Here is a 20,245-nt window from a genome sequence, read left to right on the forward strand (position 1 = left end):
TCCTCTTCTCCATTTCCAAGCTGAGCAGCCTGTGTTGTCATAGCCTGCGTCTATAGACACCTCCTGGTCATGTGGCCATCACAACTGCTTGGAGCATCTTTATGCGTTTCCTGCCAAAGCAGTACCTATTGATCTACTCACCTTTGCATCTTTTTGAACGTATAAGTTGGCAGGAGCTAGGGCTAACAGCGGGAGCTCACCCTATCCCGCAGATTCAAACTGCCAACCTTCAGGTCAGCAGTTCAGCGCACAAGGGTTTAACCCATTGTGCCACCACAGCCCTCTACACCGAGTCTACACTGCCATGTAATCCAGTTCAAAGCAGATAATCTGTATTGTTTAGACGTCTGTGGGAAGGAGGCAATAATAACATTGAGGCTGGGTGGCCATCTGTCAGGGGTGTTTTGCTAGTGCTTTTGGTGCACGAAGGCAGAAGGCTGCTGCTGCTCAGTTGTGGGTTGGACTAAATGGCCCAAGGGGTCTCTTCCAGCCTCTTCTTCTTCTTCTTCTTCTTCTTATTATTATTATTATTTTATTATGACACAGGAAACGATAGATATGCTGGATTTCGTATCACAAAATCACAAGTCGAACACTTCCCAAGTGTCTAGGACTGTGTGATGTATTTTCGGATGACGCGTGCAGATCCCAGTCGGGTGGCCTTTTGCAGTTGGCAGATCGTAATTTTGTCAATGTCTATTGTTTCCAAATGCCGGCTGAGATCTTTTGGCACGGCACGCAATGTGCCGATCACATTATTATTATTATTATTATTATTATTATTATTATTATTATTATTATTATTATTAATATTGAGACTGGGTGGCCATCTGTCAGGGGTGCTTTGCTTGTGCTTTTGGTGCAGAAAGGCAGAAGCAGATTGGACTAAATGGCCCAAGGGGTCTCTTCCAACCCTCTTTATTATTATTATTATTATTATTATTAACAACATTGAGGCTGTATTTTTTTCCCCGCTTTGTTTTTGTTTTCTAAAATCCAGACAGTAAATAAAGATCAACACTCAAAAGACAGGGGAATTCCAGACGAGAAAACAATCAGGGCCGGCTAACACCGGCCAACAAAGGAGGAAGCAGCCAGACCTTGAAGCTGCAAGGCTATTCAGTGCTGATCAAGGTGGCCAATTGAAACATCCACACTTGCCTAAAACATACAAGAGTTTTTTGCACAGATATATAAACCCCACTTGCCTAGACCTCACAACCTCTGAGGATACCTGCCATAGATGTGGGCGAAACGTCAGGAGAGAATGCTTCTGGAACATGGCCAAATTCACAACAATCAAGAAGACCTCAGTCAGGAGGGCTTTGATTGTGTCTTTGATGGAAAAAGAGGTTTGGACTAGATGGCCCTTGTGGTCTCTGATTCCAAAGAAAGAACTCAAAGAGTTAAATTTCCAGCGAGGGAGGGGGGAGGAGGGGGGATGGGCGGGGAAAGGGGCGTGGCCTACAAGGGCGAGGCCCCGCCCACCTCGGCAGCCGAAGCAGCCCGGAAGAGACGTTGCAACAACAAAGGATTGGAGAGCTGGGAAAGCAAGCCTTGCTTCCTTTTCATTCCTCCCCCCCCCCCTGTCCTCGCAGCAATTGGGTGAGTCCTCCTTCTGGTGGGCTTTGCGGGATGAACCATTTATGACCAGGAGGGGGGGAAATTGGGAGAGAGCCTTCTTCTTGCCTATTCATTCATCTTGGAGGCAGGAAAGAGGGAGGAAGGGAGGAAGATGCTTTGCAGAGCAGGAATAGGGATTGCAATGGGTTAGGAGGGCCATCTAGTCCAACCCCCTTCTCCCATGCAGGAGGACACAATCAAAGCACTCCCAACAGATGGCCATCCAGCCTCTGTTTACAAACCTCCACTGGAATCTCATGGAGCAACATATGTCAGGCTGTTGAATTGCAGGCATGGGGCTAACTTGGGCCCTCCGGGTGTTTTGGACTGCAACTCCCACAATTCCTAACAGCCGGTAGGCTGTTAGGAATTGTGGGAGTTGCAGTCCAAAACACCCGGAGGGCCCAAGTTGGCCCCATGCCTGCTGATGAGCAGATGGAGCCATAGACACACATGTCAGCCATGGATTGAGCTTCCGGGTTTTAGCCTGCCACTTTTGGACTCTTGCTTGCTGAGGTTTTCCTGCGACTATCTTTGTAGATCTTAGACAACTGTTTCTCGATTTAAGGCATTGACTTGCTGGCTGATATCCAAACAGAGGATGGGATGGAGATGTCCCTGCCTTGGTCCTTTCATTACAGGCTGCTACTTACCGGCGATGTCAGGTGGTGCAATGCCGGCTAAACAGTATAATTTCTCCATTGGTGTTGGACGTAGACATCCTGTGATAATGTGGCATGTCTCATTAAGGGCCGCATCCACTGTTTTAACGTGGTGAGATATATTTCACACTCAGCAGCAGAGTAGCTAAGTATCTGCATCAGTGCTTATGAGGTCCAGCGCATCTCTGAGTGTCAATAAAAATACGAGGGTTGAATGAAAAGTAATGCCTCCACCTTTGTAACTCCTCAACAGATGGCAGTCCTGGTCTGCGGCAGGTCCTGGCTTGTTCAGTAGACTATCTTCTATAGTCCCATTTGGCGGGAAGCCTTAGCATTGAACAGTTGTGTTGTTAAAGTGCAAAGTATGGAACCCTGCGCAGAAGGTCGGTCAATGCAACTTAAGCAACGTGCCGTCACTGAATCCTTGACAGCAGAAGGTGTCACCCCAAAGGAGATTCATCAGAGCAGGGGTCCCCAAACTTTTAAAACTGGGGGCCAGTTCACGATCCCTCAGATCGTTGGAGGGCTGGACTATAGTTGGCCAGGTGGCCACCAAGCAATATTTATTCATTCATTTATTTATTTATGATATTTCTACCCCGCCCTTCTCCCCGAGGGGACGCAGGGTGGCTTACTCAACTGGCAGGATCACTACCAGTACATCATAATACAATAAAATAAGAATAAAACCGTTAAAATTGTTAAATAACATAGTAAAATACAATATATAAAAGATTTAACACATAATAATAATAATAATAATAATAATAATAATAAGAAGAAGAAGAAGAAGAAGAAGAAGAAGCCCAACTCCTTTCTGCCTTTGTGGATCAAAAGCACAAGCAAAGCACCCCTAATAGATGGCCTCCCAGCCTCAATGTTGTTAATAATAATAATAATAATAATGTATCACCTCCCTGCAGTTAAGAACTGGTGGGATCACAAACCTGCAAAGGTTGTGGAAAATGAACACGCAAAGATACTGTGGGACTTCCGAATCCAGACTGACAAAGTTCTGGAACACAACACACCAGACATCACAGTTGTGGAAAAGAAAAAGGTTTGGATCATTGATGTTGCCATCCCAGGGGACAGTCGCATTGAAGAAAAACAACAGGAAAAACTCAGCCGCTATCAGGACCTCAAGATTGAACTTCAAAGACTCTGGCAGAAACCAGTGCAGGTGGTCCCAGTGGTGATGGGCACACTGGGTGCCGTGCCAAAAGATCTCAGCCGGCATTTGGAGACAATAGACATTGACAAAATTACGATCTGCCAACTGCAAAAGGCCACCTTACTGGGATCTGCAGGCATCATCCGAAAATACATCACACAGTCCTAGACACTTGGGAAGTGTTTGACTTGTGATTTTGTGAAACGAAATCCAGCATATCTATCTTGTTTGCTGTGTCATACAACGTCGTTGTGTCAATAATAATAATAATAATAATAATAATAATAATAATTAGATTTTGTATTTGTGGAGCATCAGAGGTGGAGGATATCGCACATGTACTGTTCAGCCTGTATAAGAAAAAGAGAGACCAATACCTCGGGCCATACATTATTCACAAAACACACTGGGACCCACATATTAAAACTTCATTTTTGTTGGCCGGCCAGAATCCTAAAATAACACACAAAACAGCCCTTTTCCTATTCAAAGCAACGCAGCTGAGAATTGCATATTTGGAATCAATTGGAGTAAACTGTGGAGGTGATGCAGATATTTGACCTGAACAGGATTTGTTAACAGCTTGTTTATTTTAACTTCTTTTGTACTGCAGGTGGTATGTTGTATGTATGTCTATGTGTTAAATGTTTTGATACGGCCGATGGGCTAATCAATAAAACGTGATTTATAATAATAATAATAATAATAATAATAATAAAAAAAGAGGGTTGGAAGAGACCCCTTGGGCCATTTAGCCCAACCCCCTTCAGCCTTTGTGCCATGGGGGCCGGATAAACGGCCTCAATGGGCCGCATGTGGCCCCCGGGCCGTAGTTTGGGGACCCCTGCATCAGAGAATGCAAGCTGTTTATGGGGATTGTGTTGATGTGAGTCCTGTGCGTCGTTGGGCGAGGAAGTTTAAAGATGTTGAGGTGGGAACATCTGACTTGCGTGACAAACAAAGAGTTGGACGTCCTGTAACAGCAACTGAGTTTCACAAGCAAATGGTTGACAAATGATTCAGGACGATCGTCATATCACTCGGAGAGAAATTTCAAGCATAATCGGCATTTTGCAAGAATGTGTGGGTCACATTATCGCTTTGCTTGGCTATCGGAAGATCTGTGCACGATGGGTCCTGTGAGACACCGGTTGTGGAAACAGAGTGTCGACTTCTGTGACGGCTTCAGAAAACTTGTTCATCATTGACAGAAATATATCCAATTGTCTGGTGATTATGTGGAAAAGTGAATAGTGGTAGTTAAAGGATTATTTCTGCATTTGAATTATTAAAATATTCCCATCCAAATCCAAGTTATGAAGGTGGAGGCATTACTTTTCATTCAACCCTCATAACTAAATCTTCCAGTGGATATCCTCCATCTATTTGATTGATTTCTGAATTTGGCTATAAACAAACATGTCAGGATGCCGGGAGACTGTTTGCCAGGACTGACAGATCTGTGTCTGGATTCTCCTTAAGATTACCTGCTTTGATCTGGATTATTTAGCAACATAGACTCATATAATCCAGTTCTAAGCAGATAATGTGGATCGTCTGCTTTGATTACCTGGATTATATGGGAGTGTAGAAGGATCCTAAGACTCCTAGATCCCTTCCGATCACCATCCGATGTCTTAAGTGTTGCATTGTTATTGCTTAATTGTAGTATTGTCCATTTCTCCCTGTTGAAATTCATTTGGTTGGTTTAGGCCAGTGGTTCCCAAATTTTTTTTTGTCCAGGGGCCACTTTGACCAGGAAGCACTCTCCATCATTAGTACCAAAAGGGTTACAAATCAGTTTTTGGTCAACTTTAGTTTCGGTTTGGTTAGTTGGGGAGCTGATTCAGAAAATTGCATTGGATAGACCACATCAGCTCTTGTTTCTGATACAGAACATTTGCCATCCAGTAGTTGCCATCTGCTCGCCCACAGAAAACCAGATTTAATAATCTAGAGCTGAGGTGGTCTATCCAATACAATTTTCTGAATCAGCACCCCAGGAACAGGCCTAAAAATGAAAACACCAAGAAAAAAAATGTTTTTGTTTGGGCTGTGTAGTAGTAATGGTGAGGCTGCAGACCATATTTTAGTTCTTGCGGACCACTGGTGGTCCAGGGACCACAGGTTGGGAACCATTGGTTTAGGCCAATCAGCTATCTCATCTGTTAAGGTGGTTTTGGATTCAGATCCTCTCCGCTGAGGTATCATCTATCTCTTCCAATTTGGTGTCATCTTCAAATCTGCCTTTGATTTCATTGTCCAAGTCATTGATAAAAGTGCTGAATATTTATTTATTTAATACATTTATATCCTGCCCTTCTCACCCCGAAGGAGACTCAGAACAGCTTACAAATTAAATTTACATACAATTTTATATTATTAGCATAGCACAATACTGGCAATAAATTACTATATTGTACTATATCAATATATTGTAATATTATTATTAATATTACATGTAATATAATATATAATTAACATTATTATATTGTACTAGCTGTGCCCAGCCACGCGTTGCTGTGGCGAAGTCTGGTGGTATGGGAAATAAAGTATTGAGGAATTGTTGGTAGTTAAGGTAAAGGGTAAAGGTTTTCCCCTGACATTAAGTCCAACTGTGCTTGTCCCCTGGGCTGAGTAGGTTGCTAGGAGACCAAGTGGGCGGAACTTAGCCTTGTAACTGGCAGCAATTGGATAAAATCTATTATTCCTTTCCCTGTAATTAGGACTTTATTTTTCTTTTCTTTTTGTTGTATCAACCTAGAGCTGTTGATGATGGGTTGTGTTGTCAAATTTCGAGGTTGGGGGGCCTGTAGTTTTGTTGTTTTGTCCGCTGCCCTGATGCCATCACTCTTTTACATATAGAGATTATTAGTATTATATTGTATTACAAAATAATATTATTAATATTATATGCATATACATGAATATGCATAGCATTGAAAGGCCCAGGACAGAACCCTTTAAATGGACGAAGAGGATACAAAGCACAGAACTAGCTCAAAAGGGCTTTTTTTTTGGTTATGTCCGCAGCGTACGGAACCACACAGTTCACTGATTACATTGTATGTGTCTAGCTGTCTCCTCTGGGTGTCCATCTAGACCAGGCATGGGCCAACTTGGGTCCTCTAGGTGTTTTGGACTGCAACTCCCACAATTCCTAACAGCCTCAGGCCCCATCCTTTCCCTGCTCAGCCGCTTAATTCAAAGTAGATAATGTAGATGATCTGTTTTGATCAGGGGTCCCCAAACTAAGGCCCGGGGGCCGAATGCGGCCCTCCAAGGCCATTTACCTGGCCCCCGCCCTCAGTTTTAGACTTAGGCTCGCCCAAAGTCTGAAATGACTTGAAGGCACAAAAACAATCCTACTTGATTATCTCATTGGCCAGAAGCAGGCCCACGCTTCCCACTGAAATCCTGATAAGTTTACAGTATGTGGGTTAAAATTATTTTTATTTTTAAATATTGTATTGTTCTTTCACTTACTAATATTGTAAATAAAATATTGTAAATGAATGACATGGTAATAATATAATATATTGTGTATACATATAATATTTTTTTTTATTTAAATTTTTATTCGGGTTTTCTTACGTGTACATACAATAAAAAAAAGGATAAAAAGAGTCGTGGGGAACAAGTGAGGAGTGGGGTATCGGGTTTAAGTAAAGGGGCAAAGGGAAAACAAGGGGAAGAGAAGGCAAAACAAATATATATATACATATATATACATATATATATATATATATACACACACATACATCCATATACATATTATATATGGGAAAAATAATAGAATAAAAAAAAAGAAGAAGTATATATAATAAGTTTGTGTCCTTCCGCTTTCTAATCTTTGTGGTTTAAATTTCTTTTCCTCTTCTTCCTTTTTTTTTCTTCCCTAGATTAGACTAGATTTGTTATACATTGCCTCGGGTTCTCTTTTTGCTTATTTTTCCTTTAGCTTTTTCTTGTATTCTTCATACTTGTCCCAGTTGGTTCGATTTATTATATTTCCTCTGTTCACTCTCATTAAATATGTTAATTTGTCCATATCATATATATCATTCAATTTCTCCAACCAGTCTTGTTTTTTTGGGATGTCTTTTTGTTTCCAATGTTTAGCAAAGGTTATTCGTGCGGCTGTTCCAACGTAGGTAATTATTTTGTCCTCATTTACATTCAATTTCATAGTGTTCTCCGTTAGTCCAAGTAAATAAATTTCTGGCTTCATTGGGAATGATTTTTGTAGTATTTTTTGTGCTTCTTCATGTATAGATTTCCAGTATATGTGTCTACATATAATATTGATAATAATATTATAATGTAATACAATATAATATTTATTTATTTATTTATTTATTACAGTATTTCTACCCCGCCCTTCTCACCCAATAGGGGACTCAGGGCGGCTAATAATAATAATAATACAATATAATAATATTGTATAATATAATAATATTAATTATATATTATATATTAAATGTAATATTACTAATAATATTACAGTATAATGGTATAGTGTAATATAGTATTATATAATGCTAATATTGTGCTATGCTAATAATATAATATATTGTATGTACATACAACTTGTAAGCCGCTCTGAGTCCCCTTCGGGGTGAGAGATGGTGGGGTATAAATGTAGTAAATAAATAAATAAGTAATTGTTGCTGGGGTTTTATTTTTATTTTTTTTTGCACTACAAATAAGACATGTGCAGTGAGCATAGGAATTTGTTCGGTTTTTTTCCCCAAATGATAATTCGGCCCCTCAACAATCTGAGACCATGAATCGGCCCTCCACTTAAAAAGTTTGAGGACCCCTGGTTTTGATCATCTGGATTATATGGCAGTGGAGAAGGAACCTTAGCTGGACATACAGGGTAGAAAAGCAAGGAGGGTTGAAGGTGAAGCAAAAAGGGAGGTGAGTGAATTCCTATCGCCTCGCCTCATGAAGTTTACTCTTAAACAGCCACGGTTTAAAAGTTTAAAAAGCCACCAAAATCTAGATATTGTTCATGGTTTAGATATCTTGTCAGTTCACCTGGGTTTGATCTCCCCATTGTTTTGTGTAGCCTTTGCTTCATGACATAAAATGAAAGGAAGACGGTCTTCAGCCCAGGTGGAAAAGGATATGGACCCCCGATTGAAGGCGGAGGAGGCAAACAAGACATGGGGCAGAAGAAGCGCTGAATTCTGGGGGAGACCGAGGGAAGACGCCCTGGACGAGATGGCCCTCGGCACAGACCTTCAGTCCCAGCGCTTGCGGTGGTTCCACTTCCAGGAGGCCGACGGGCCCCGAGAGCTTTGCAGCCAGCTCCACAAACTCTGCTCCCAGTGGCTGAAGCCGGAGAAGCACACCAAAGCCCAGATGCTGGACCTGGTGCTCCTGGAGCAGTTCCTGGCCGTCCTTCCTCCGGAGATGGAGAGCTGGGTCCGGGAATGTGGGCCGGAGACCAGTTCCCAGGCGGTGGCTTTGGCCGAAGGATTCCTCCTGAGCCAGACGGAGGAGAAGAAGCAGAAGCAGCAGCAGCAGGAGAGTGATGTCCTTCAGACCCAGGAGGTCCCACTGGACACCAGTCAGAGGTTCTCTTCCAGGTGGAACCAGCTGGAGGGCGATGGTAAGAAGAAACCTTATTTCGTTCTTTAGGAGCCTCCGGTGGCCTAGGGGATAAAAGCCTCGTGACTTGAAGGTTGGGTTGCTGACCTGAAAGCTGCCAGGTTCGAATCCCACCCGGGGAGAGCACGGATGAGCTCCCTCTTTCAGCTCCAGCTCCATGCGGGGACATGAGAGAAGCCTCCCACAGGGATGGTAAAACATCAAAACATCCGGGCATCCCCTGGGCAACGTCCTTGCAGACGGCCAATTCTCTCACACCAGAAGCAAGTCTGGTTGCTCCTGGCACAAAAAAAAAAATAGTTCTTTAATTCTCAAGGATCCCCAAAATATAAGATCTGCTGTTGTGTCCTTAGCAATATGTGTCTATAGCAGGCATGGACCAATTTGGATCCTCTAGGTGTTTTGGACTTCAACTCCCACATTTCCTAACAGGCGGTAGGAACACATTCTATCAAGAAAATCCCATGGAACTTTCTTCCAACTTTTGTGTGTGTTTGACTTCTGGGGGAGAATATATATGTTATATATATATATACACACATATACAGTAGAGTCTCACTTATCCAACATAACGGGCCAGCAGAACCTTGGATAATAAGGAGGGAATAAGGAAAAGCCTATTAAACATCAAATTAGGTTATGATTTTACAAATTAAGCACCAAAACATCATGTTATACAACAAATTTGACAGAAAAAGTAGTTCAATACGCAATAATGCTATGTAGTTTTTACTGTTTTTATGAATTTAGCACCAAAACATCGCAATGTATTGAAAACATTGACTACAAAAACATAGACGACTAAAAGGCAGACTGCGTTGGATAATCCAGAACACTGGATAAGTGAATGTTGGATAAGTGAGACTCTACTGTATACACATACACATATATATATACAATATCTGCTTTGAACTGGGCGATCTGAGTCCACATGGCCATATATTCCAGTTCATGCTTAAAATTTTATATAATGTGATTTTATTTTGCAATGGTATCTGTTTTATACGAATTGTTATTTTGTAGATTGTTTTATATGAATTGTTGTTTTTACATTGTTTTTAGGCATTGAATTTTTTGGGGGTAAAAGTGATGTAAATTAATAAGTTCAAAGCAGATATGGTGGGATTTTCTGCCTTGATATTCTGGGATATAGGGCTGTGTGGAAGGCCCCATACTTTTCTGGATTGATGCTGATTGGGTTGATGATGATGACTGTGTTTGCAGTCTGAAGGTTTGCGTGATAGTTCTTACATTCAAGAAAATGTATTTTGCACCACATGGAATGGAGCACAACCAGCAGTTTTCCAGATAAACAAACGTTTTCTCCATAAGCCAAAGTTGGGTGTGTGGCCATAGACTTCTGCAGGAAATGTTTTGCCGAGCAGGATCCTGGGCATGGGCAGCCCACTTTGCACAACAAAGGTCCATGGTGCAATGACATGGAACGCACTTCCCTGTGCCAAAGGGTACAGGGATTTGCAAACCACCTTCTCCACGCCTCAACATCCCACCTTCAGCAGCTCCTTCTCTCTCTTCTGTTCTCTTTTTGTGCACTTAAATTGGGAATCACTTTGGGACATAACATTACCTTGAAATATTTATTTATTTACAGTATTTATATTCCGCCCTTCTCACCCCGAAGGGGACTCAGGGCGGATCACATTATAACACACATAAGGCAAACATTCAATGCCCATAAACACATCAAATAGAAAGTGGTTAAGCTTCCTAACATTATTTCTTTGGTATTTCACAGGCGTTGATTCAGTGCTGGCAGAACATGATGGCTTATCTCTTTGTGACGCAGGAGACATGGCATCAGCGCAACAGTTTCAGGTAAAAAGATGGAAGTAGAAATGAACTGGAGAGATTTGTGGAATTCTTCATGAGCATATCACGTGGCCTGAAAGATTGGATTGTTTGTTTGTTTTCTTCTCCTGCCCGAGTTTCTTTACAAGTCTCAGCATGCTGTTCTTGAAGGCCTTCATCTTCCAATAATAATAATAATAATAACAACAACAGTCCAAAAATACATCACACAGTCCTAGACACTTGGGAAGAGTTCGACTTGTGATTTTGTGATACGAAATCCAGCATATCTATCTTGTTTGCTGTGTCATAAAATAATAATAATAATAATAAAATCACGATCTGCCAACTGCAAAAAGCCACCCTGCTGGGATCTGCACGCATCATCCGAAAATACATCACACAGTCCTAGACACTTGGGAAGTGTTCGACTTGTGATTTTGTGAAACGAAACCCAGCATATCTATCTTGTTTGCTGTGTCATACAACGTCGTTGTGTCAATAATAATAATAATAATAATAATAATAGGATTTGAAGATTGAACTGCAAAGACTCTGACACAAGCCAGTAAAGGTGGTCCCAGTTGTGATTGGCACACAGTGCAGGACCTAAAGTCCTTGGCCATCACTTGAAAACAGTCGCCGCTGACAAAATCACAGTCAGCTGCAAAAGGCCACCCTACTCCGATCTGCGCGCATTATTCATCGATACATCACATAGTCCTTGGGAAGTGTCCGACGTGGGATCCAATACAAAAGCCAGCAGAGTGATCTTGTTTGCTGTGTACTAATGTTATTGTGTATCAAATAATAACAATTTTATTTCTTACCGCCTCTCCTCATGGCTCGAAGAGGGTCACAGCACAGTCAAAAACACACAAATACTATAAAAATTCTACAGACACACATATTAAAATGCAGTTTCATTAAATATATATAACAAAGCATTTCTGCAACATACACATCAATCACACAGGACAGAAGCCAAAACACAGGATATGAGTTTAGGGTACATATGGTGCTCTCTACTTTGGATTGGTCCCTGTTTTCAAACCTTCATTGGATCAATGGTACTTTGGGATCCTACTCAGCTGTTTTGGGTTAAACTCTGGGAGGAAGGCGGTATATACACTAAACCAAGTATAAATAATAATAACAGAAGCTGTGGTAGTAGTAGTAGTAGTAATAATAATAATAATAATAATAATAATAATAATAATAATAATAATAATCGCACAGACAGACTACAAACAGAGGCACAACTATGTGGCCCAAATGATTCATTGGAACTTATGCCTCAAGTACCACCTCCCAGCAGCAAAGAACTGGTGGGATCACAAACCTGCAAAAGTATTGGAAAATGAGCACGCAAAGATACTGTGGGACTTCCGAATCCAGACTGACAAAGTTCTGGAACACAACACACCAGACATCACAGTTGTGGAAAAGAACAAGGTTTGGATCATTGATGTTGCCATCCCAGGTGACCGTCGCATAGATGAAAAACAACAGGAAAAACTCAGCCGCTATCAGGACCTCAAGATTGAACTTCAAAGACTCTGGCAGAAACCAGTACAGGTGGTCCCGGTGGTGATGGGCACACTGGGTGCTGTGCCAAAAGATCTCAGCCGGCATTTGGAAACAATAGACATTGACAAAATCACCATCTGCCAACTGCAAAAGGCCACCCTACTGGGATCTGCACACATCATCAGAAAATACATCACACAGTCCTAGACACTTGGGAAGTGTTTGACTTGTGGTTTTGCGAAACGAAATCCAGCATATCTATCTTGTTTGCTGTGCCATACAACGTCGTTGTGTTGATAATAATAATAATAATAATAATAATAATAATAATAATAATAATAGTAATAATAATATGCACCCCTTCCAATGCAATAAAAGGGCCTTTAGAATCTTTAACCAATGTGTAACATGGAAAGCACAATGTAGGGCTTAATGGATATTATTATTATTGTTGTTGTTGTTGTTGTTGTTACTGCTACTACTACTACTACCACAGCTTCTATTATTATTATTTGTACTTGGTGTTTTGCTCAAGGCACTACATAGTGCCTAAAATATAAAACATAAAAAGTTATATTAAGATTAAAATATAGGATTGTGCTTAGCAATGGGAGAAGCATTGTTGATTTGTGTGTCCAAAATCTTTCCTTTCAGGTGACCTTTGAGGATGTGTCTGTGCATTTCAGTGACGAGGAGTGGGCTCTCCTGGATGCGGATCAACAGGCCCTGCACTGGGAGGTCATGGAGGAGAATTATAAGATGGTGGCTTCTCTTGGTAAGGATCCCTTTGCCTCTTGGTCAATATACATCAGTTAGGGATTGTCCTCCATTCTGTAGACTTGCTGTGTAGGTCAGAGTTATGGGTCACCGGTGTCCAGCACTCCTGGTTTCTGACCTGGATAGGAAGAAACAATTCCCTTCTGGGCGCTACTTCTGAAAAGCTGGTCTTCACGGAGGCATGTAATGCTTGCTTCCTCAAAAGTGGTTGCAGAAAAGGAGCTTTGGATGTTGTAAACACGGCTGCTGATTAGGACCCAAGTCCAAACGGACACACCGAAGCGGGTAAACTAACCAACGTCAGCAGTCCAGTGTCAGAAGGGCCAGATACAAGAACAGCAAAATATGCAGAAGTTGTCGCAGCTATCAAACTGGAGTTCGAAATGTTCAACCTCTTCTGCAGAAGCTGCACCCTTCGTCCAAGGAGAAAACCCCAAAACAAACTGTCTTTTAATAAAGAAAGATTTATATGAAAATATATACAAACATAACAGTCCTTGGCTTTTATCAGCAGCTTTCAACCAGCGAAACAAAATGTTATCTTCAAGCTTTCTTCAGCTCCAACCTTTTAAACTCTCTGGTTTCCAAACTTTCCGTCTTCAAAACTCTCTTCGGCTTCACTCCAACAACGACACCATCATCTTCATATACACCTTCACATTCACTAGCATCCTCACTAACTCAAGATTTACTCAGTCTCTATTAATAGCACTCAGTCTTTAGCAGGTGTCTTGATTGCTGCTGGTCAAACATGGATAGGACATGATTCTTACAAACACTTATCCATTTTCACATAAGAAATGACCCAAATAATATAAAACTCTGACAGAAGTCTGGGCCTAAGTGCCAAGATGCAGTTCCAGAAGTTCTTTAGTGATAAGCTGGGAAGCAAGCAACAGAACCAGGTATTACGTTTTTCACAATTGTAACTCCTGTTATGTCAGCTCCACTGGCTGCCAATCTGCTTCCGAGCTCAATTCAAAGTGCTGGCTTTAGCCTACAAAGCCCTAAACGTTTCCGGACGAGTCTACCTGTCCGAATGTATCTCCCTCTATGAACCACCTGGGAGTCTAAGATCGTCTTGGGAGACCCTACTGTCAGTCCCACCTCCTTTGAAGGCACAGTTGGTGAGGATGAGAGACAGGGCCTTCTCAGTGGCGGCCCCTCGTTTGTGGATCTCCCTCCTAAGTGATGCCAGATCAGCCCCCTCCCTCCTGGCTTTCAGAAAAAGAGTTAAAACCTGGCTTTGGGAGCAAGCTTTCGAGAAGTCATTGTGCAATAAGTTTACTTTAAATCATATAGTGCAATTGTCTCGGGATGGGGCCTAGACCTTGTTTTTGGATGCTGTGCCTTAACATTGGATTGTATTTGAATGTGTTTTTATGTATGCTTATTTTAATCTTAATATAACTTTTTATGTTTTATGTTGTAGGCACTATGTAGTGCCTTGAGTCCCCCCAAGGGTTGAGAAAGGCGGGATATAAATATGGCAAATAAATAAATAGTCTTAGTCATCACTAATCAAAATAGAATTTACTGCAGGGTGTGTCCACTTTCGGATATTTCTGAATCGCGTCCCTCATTTATCATCAACTATCAGAAGAACAGGGAGCCCCGGTGGCGAAGTGTGTTAAAGCGCTGAGCTGCTGAACTTGCAAACCGAAAGGTCCCAGGTTCAAATCCCAGGAGCGGAGTGAGTGCCCGCTGTTAGCTCCAGCTTCTGCCAACCTAGCAGTTCGAAAACATGCCAATGTGAGTAGATCAATAGGTACCGCTCTGGCGGGAAGGTAACGACGCTCCATGCAGTCATGCCGGCCACATGACCTTGGAGGTGTCTACGGACAACGCCGGCTATTCTGCTTAGAAATGGAGATGAGCACCAACCCCCAGAGTCAGACATGACTGGACTTAACGTCAAGGAAAACCTTTACCTTTACCTAGGCCAGTGATGGCCAACCTATAACACGCATGTCAGCACTGACAAGCTTAGCCATTTTGCTGACACACTGCCGCATGCAGATTGATTGGATGACTAATGTCTTTTCTGGCCAAATTTGGTGTGATTTGGTCCAGTGTTTTGTTGTTTACTCCATGGGAATTGTGCACATTACACACACACACACACACACACACACACACACACACACACATATATAATCATTCTGTTATTATTGTAGTATATTATTATATTATTACTATTATATTATTATTATATTATTCATTATTCATGACTACATTGAAACTACAATAGAGAGCAATCAGCGTGGAAATTGCAAGAGGTACCATAGAGTGTTGTGGCCCAGGGCTGTGGCGCAGACGGGAGAGCAAGCCAGTGCAATTAACTGTAATGAATCACTGACCAGGAGGTCATAAGTTCGAGGCCCGCTCGGAGCTATGTTGTTGTCTTTGTCCTATGTTAAAAGGCACTGAATGTTTGCCTAATATGTGTAATGTGATCTGCCCTGAGTCCCCTTCGGGGTGAGAAGGGCGGAATATAAATGCTGTAAATAAAAAATAATAAAAAATAATAATTGTACATGTAAATAATGGTAGCAAATAGTTTTTGTTTCATTAAATACAGTTATATATTACAATTATATATTTTTGTTATTTAAACTATATATATTGTGAGATTATGGTTTTTTTTCTCGAAGTGACACACTACCCAAGTCATGCTAGGTTTTTTGGTGAATTTTGACACACCAAGTGCAAAAAAGTTGCCCATCATTGACCTCCAAGCCATTTGTAGTGCCGTTTGTAAGCCGCCTTCAGTCCCCCCAGGGGTTGAGAAAGGCGGGATATAAACATGGTAAATAAATAAATGAATAAATAAATAGTCTTAGTTATCACTAATCAAAATTGAATTTACTGCAGAGTGTGTCCACTCTCAGAAATTTCTGAATTGCATCCCTCATTTATCATCAACTATCAGAAGAACGGGGAGCCCCGGTGGCGCAGTGTGTTAAAGCGCTGAGCTGCTGAACTTGCAAACCGAAAGGTCCCAGGTTCAAATCCCGGGAGCGGAGTGAGCGCCCGCTGTTAGCTCCAGCTCCTGCCAACCTAGCAGTTCGAAAACATGCCAATGTGAGTAGATCAATAGGTACGGCTCTAGTTATAGTCTTAGTTATCACTAATCAAAATTGAATTTACTGCAGAGTGTGTCCACTCTCAGATATTTCTGAATTGCATCCCTCATTTGTCATCAGCTGTCAGAAGAGCACATGTTTCCCAGACCTAACATGAGGCATTGTTCTCTCCTTAAGATTCTGTTGAAGTGGGAATGATTGTATATAGAGTTGTTTAAATGTAATTGAGTTATAGTGTTGCAATGTGAGCTGGAGATTGCATCATGCTCTGTCTGCTGTCCACTATGCGAGTGTGTAAAGAGTTAACTGTGTATTGCATCAGACAGCAGAGGTGGTTATAAATAGCTCCTTGTCTTATCCTTCTGCTCTCTCTGCTTCTCTGCACTCTGTCTGTATATATCCTCTTGAGAGTTATCCGTTTGTTAGTAAACTTTTTGTAGATAGCCAAACAGGCTTCAGCCTCTTCATTGGTGCCAGTGATTCTTTGTTGATCTTGTGCTGCATGTGTGTTTATCCAAACCCCTCTGTCTTTCTCAACTTTTATGCCGATTGGCTGACTTCGTGCATCCCTGTTCTCATGCCTGGTTTTTGTTTTCTTCTCTTCTTTCAAGCTGGTGATGGAGAGGAGAGTGAAAACAGAGGCGCGCTGTGTACGGTGTGGCTGCAAACGCTGAGATGTGAAGAGGAGGAAGAGCAAAGTGAGATTGCAGAAGCAGACGTCGATGGAAGGAGCCAGTGGCTTGCCGATCCCTGGGAAATCACGGTCCGAGAGATTGCAGATCAAACGCGGGAGATGGAGAACTGCCTCTTCTACGAGGAAGACTTTTTCCACCTGAACGGTGATGCCACGAACCCCATGGAGACGGGGCCGCCTAAATACCATCAGTTGGGAGACGGCTTTGGATACAGTCTACACCTTGCAAACTACGACAAATCCGACATGGTGGAGGAGCCGTACAAATGCCTGGAGTGCGGGAAAGTCTTCCATTATAGCGGGAATCTCACTCGACACAGAAGGATACACATGGTGGACAAGCCCTTTAAGTGCCTCTTGTGTGGGAAAGGCTTTGCTGAGAAGAGAAACCTCATCGGGCACGAAATGAATCACAGGGGAGACCGGCCTTACAAGTGCCCCGAGTGTGGGAAGGGTTTCGGCTACAAAGCAAACCTCAAAAGGCACCAGATCTTCCACAGGGAAGAGAAGTCGTACACGTGCCAGGCGTGCGGGAAGTGCTTCCACCAAAAGACAGACCTCACCAGGCACGAAAAAATCCACACGGGAGAGAAGCCGTTCAAGTGCCTGGAGTGCGGAAGGGCTTTTGCTCAGAAGAGGAGCCTCATTGGGCACGAAATGAACCACAGGGGAGAGAAGCCCTACACGTGCCTGGAGTGTGGGATGAGCTTCAGCCAGAAGCCACACCTCAAGAGGCACCAGACTGTTCACACATTGAAGAAAACACGCATGGATAGGAAGCTGCTCTAAGTATTGCATCGATCCCTTCCTGCCTTGATTCAAGACACTTTGGGTCTTCTTTTGACACATTTTGGCAAAAAAATACTGGACTTGTGGCCCTGTTGATGCCTCATCCACTGATAGGATGTGGCATCCTCTTAGCCATATATACAGTAGAGTCTCACTTATCCAAGCTAAACAGGCCGGCAGAAGCTTGGATAAGCGAATAACTTGGATAATAAGGAGGGATTAAGGAAAAGCCTATTAAACATCAAATTAGATTATGATTTTACAAATTAAGCACCAAAACTTCATGTTATACAACAAATTTGACAGAAAAAGTAGTTCAATAGGCAGTAATGTTATGTTGTAATTACTGTATTTACGAATTTAGCACCAAAATATCACGATATATTGAAAACATTAACTACAAAAATGGCTTGGATTATCCAGAGGCTTGGATAAGTGAGGCTTGGATAAGTGAGACTCTACTGTACTTACATTTTGCGCTTGTTTAGAAAGTACGTTGAAATTTGTTAAGTTTCTTCTATTTTACAGAATTGAACAGAAGTAAAGGTATCTTGTGGCCTCCTGGTGTAATGGTTTTGGAATATCTGAAAAATTGCACCACGATAAAGGTTCAAACCATAGAACACAATTTGTATATTAGAGCATCATATACATAATAATGTTAACAATAATACAAATAATAATATTTATAGACTGCAATCATCCAGATTTAAATGCTACACAGAGCAGTTTTCAATATAAAACATGTATCAGACATATATCAACAATATCAACAAGACTCCAACTAAAGTTTGTTAGCGACACAGTATGTGTACATCCAGTCTCTCCAAATGCATGTAATATGCTGTAAAACTCAGTATATCAGTGTGCAAATCACTTGGCTCAAACCTGGCTTGGAGTCAAAACAAATCAAAGTCTCTGTAGTCTTGGAGCAGTTCTGTAGGACTCCTCTAGATGTAAATGCAGTCAGTAGGCTGTAGCTTCAGTTTGTTGACAATAAATGGTCAAATAGATGTTATTTTAGAGTAGCTGGCTGTGAGCAGAAGTAAGCTGTTTACAAGCTGTTTACATAAGCCGTTTACTACTGGTTCCCAGGTTTACTCCAGTTTCAGGTATCTTGCGGCCTCCTGGTGTAATGGTTTTGGAGCATTGAACTGCCGCCCTGGAGAACAGGGCTCAAAGCCCTCCTTGGCACTGGAAACCCATTGGATGGCCTTGAGCAAGTCACATTCTCTCAGCCACAAGGGAAGGCCAAGGCAAATCCTGCCAAGAAAATCCTGCACTAGGGTTGCCTTCCCCGCATTATATTAAAAATAACCGCACCCAATCTCTGGGCACATATCCCTTTGGAAATAAATGGCAATCATAACCTTATTGAAAAGGTAAAAGTGATGTCGCATCCGTTTGGTAAATGTGAATCCCCATGAACATGTGGAGACTATCTTTTCAAAACCACTAGTCAAGAAAAGTATGACTGTTAGAAATCAACCCTTTCAACAAGTTCTCTCCATAAGAATTTGTGTAATGGCACACAGGTAACTCAGTGGTTAGACTGAAGAACCATGTTTTTGAACTGCCCAGGACGAAGACATGCTGCTACAAAATATATTTGGTTAGCACAGGATGGTTGTTTTTTTGAAACTGAAATTGCAGTTGTATTCGCAGTTTCCCAAAAGATATACAGTAGAGTCTCACTTATCCAAGCTTCACTTATCCAAGGTTCTGTATTATCCAAGGCAGTCTGCCTTTTAGTAGTCAATGTTTTTGTAGTAAATGTTGCCATGTTTTGGTGCTAAATTCGTAAATACAGTAATTACTACATAACATTACACTGAACTGCTTTTTCTGTCAATTTCTTGTAAAACATGATGTTTTGGTGCTTAATTTGTAAAATCATAATGTAATTTTATGTTTAATAGGCTTTTTTTCTTAATCACTCCTTATTATCCAAGATTTTCACTTATCCAATGTTCTGCCGGCCCGTTTATCTTGGATAAGTGAGACTCTGCTGTATACCTTCTTGACACCTCTTAGTTAAAATATGCACTCAGAGATAAAAAAACAAAACAAAACAAATGTCTTATTTCAAAAATAATATATCTTGTTTACTCTCAAACATCTTGTATTAATTCACCATACAGGCACATTTTTATTAAAGTGCAATTATAGATAGGATGTAGTTCTGTGTGTTGAGTATACAGGGTATCATTCTTAATCAATAGTAGTGGTTCTCAGCTAGGGGTGCCCAGATGTTTTTGGCCTTCAACTCCCAGAAATCCTAACAGCTGGTAAACTGGCTGGGATTTCTGGAAGTTGTAAAGCCAAAAACATCTGGGGGCCCCAGGTTGAAAACCAGGGGTCCATAGTTTTTAGGTATAGTTAAACTCACTGAAGCCCATAAGTCATACTTCTCTACTGAAGTCCAAAATAACAACATGCATCCACCTCCATTGAAGTCTGCATGGAGCCCTGTTAGCCCCAG

At 41.6% G+C, this 20,245-nt stretch overlaps 1 protein-coding gene across 1 annotated transcript; it reads left to right on the forward strand.

The window, feature by feature from the left end:
• The first annotated feature begins 1,453 nt into the window (after positions 1-1,453).
• On the forward strand, positions 1,454-18,321 carry LOC100557616 (zinc finger protein with KRAB and SCAN domains 7). The gene is made up of 5 exons (XM_062973011.1): positions 1,454-1,605; positions 8,534-9,079; positions 10,835-10,914; positions 13,072-13,192; positions 16,892-18,321. The coding sequence occupies exons 2-5, from the start codon at positions 8,554-8,556 to the stop codon at positions 17,761-17,763; spliced, it is 1,599 nt and encodes a 532-aa protein (XP_062829081.1). The 5' UTR covers positions 1,454-1,605; positions 8,534-8,553; the 3' UTR covers positions 17,764-18,321.
• Positions 18,322-20,245: the final 1,924 nt, after the last annotated feature.

The sequence above is a fragment of the Anolis carolinensis genome, chromosome 2, assembly GCF_035594765.1.
Source record: "Anolis carolinensis isolate JA03-04 chromosome 2, rAnoCar3.1.pri, whole genome shotgun sequence".
Taxonomy (NCBI): domain Eukaryota; kingdom Metazoa; phylum Chordata; class Lepidosauria; order Squamata; family Dactyloidae; genus Anolis; species Anolis carolinensis.

Excerpts from the sequence above, each read along its gene's own strand:
- LOC100557616 (XM_062973011.1), top strand. The coding sequence starts at position 8,554 with ATGAAAGGAAGACGGTCTTCAGCCCAGGTGGAAAAGGATATGGACCCC. Across the intron at positions 10,915-13,071 it reads CATCAGCGCAACAGTTTCAG|GTGACCTTTGAGGATGTGTC; the intron begins GTAAAAAGATGG and ends CTTTCCTTTCAG. Across the intron at positions 13,193-16,891 it reads TAAGATGGTGGCTTCTCTTG|CTGGTGATGGAGAGGAGAGT; the intron begins GTAAGGATCCCT and ends TCTTCTTTCAAG.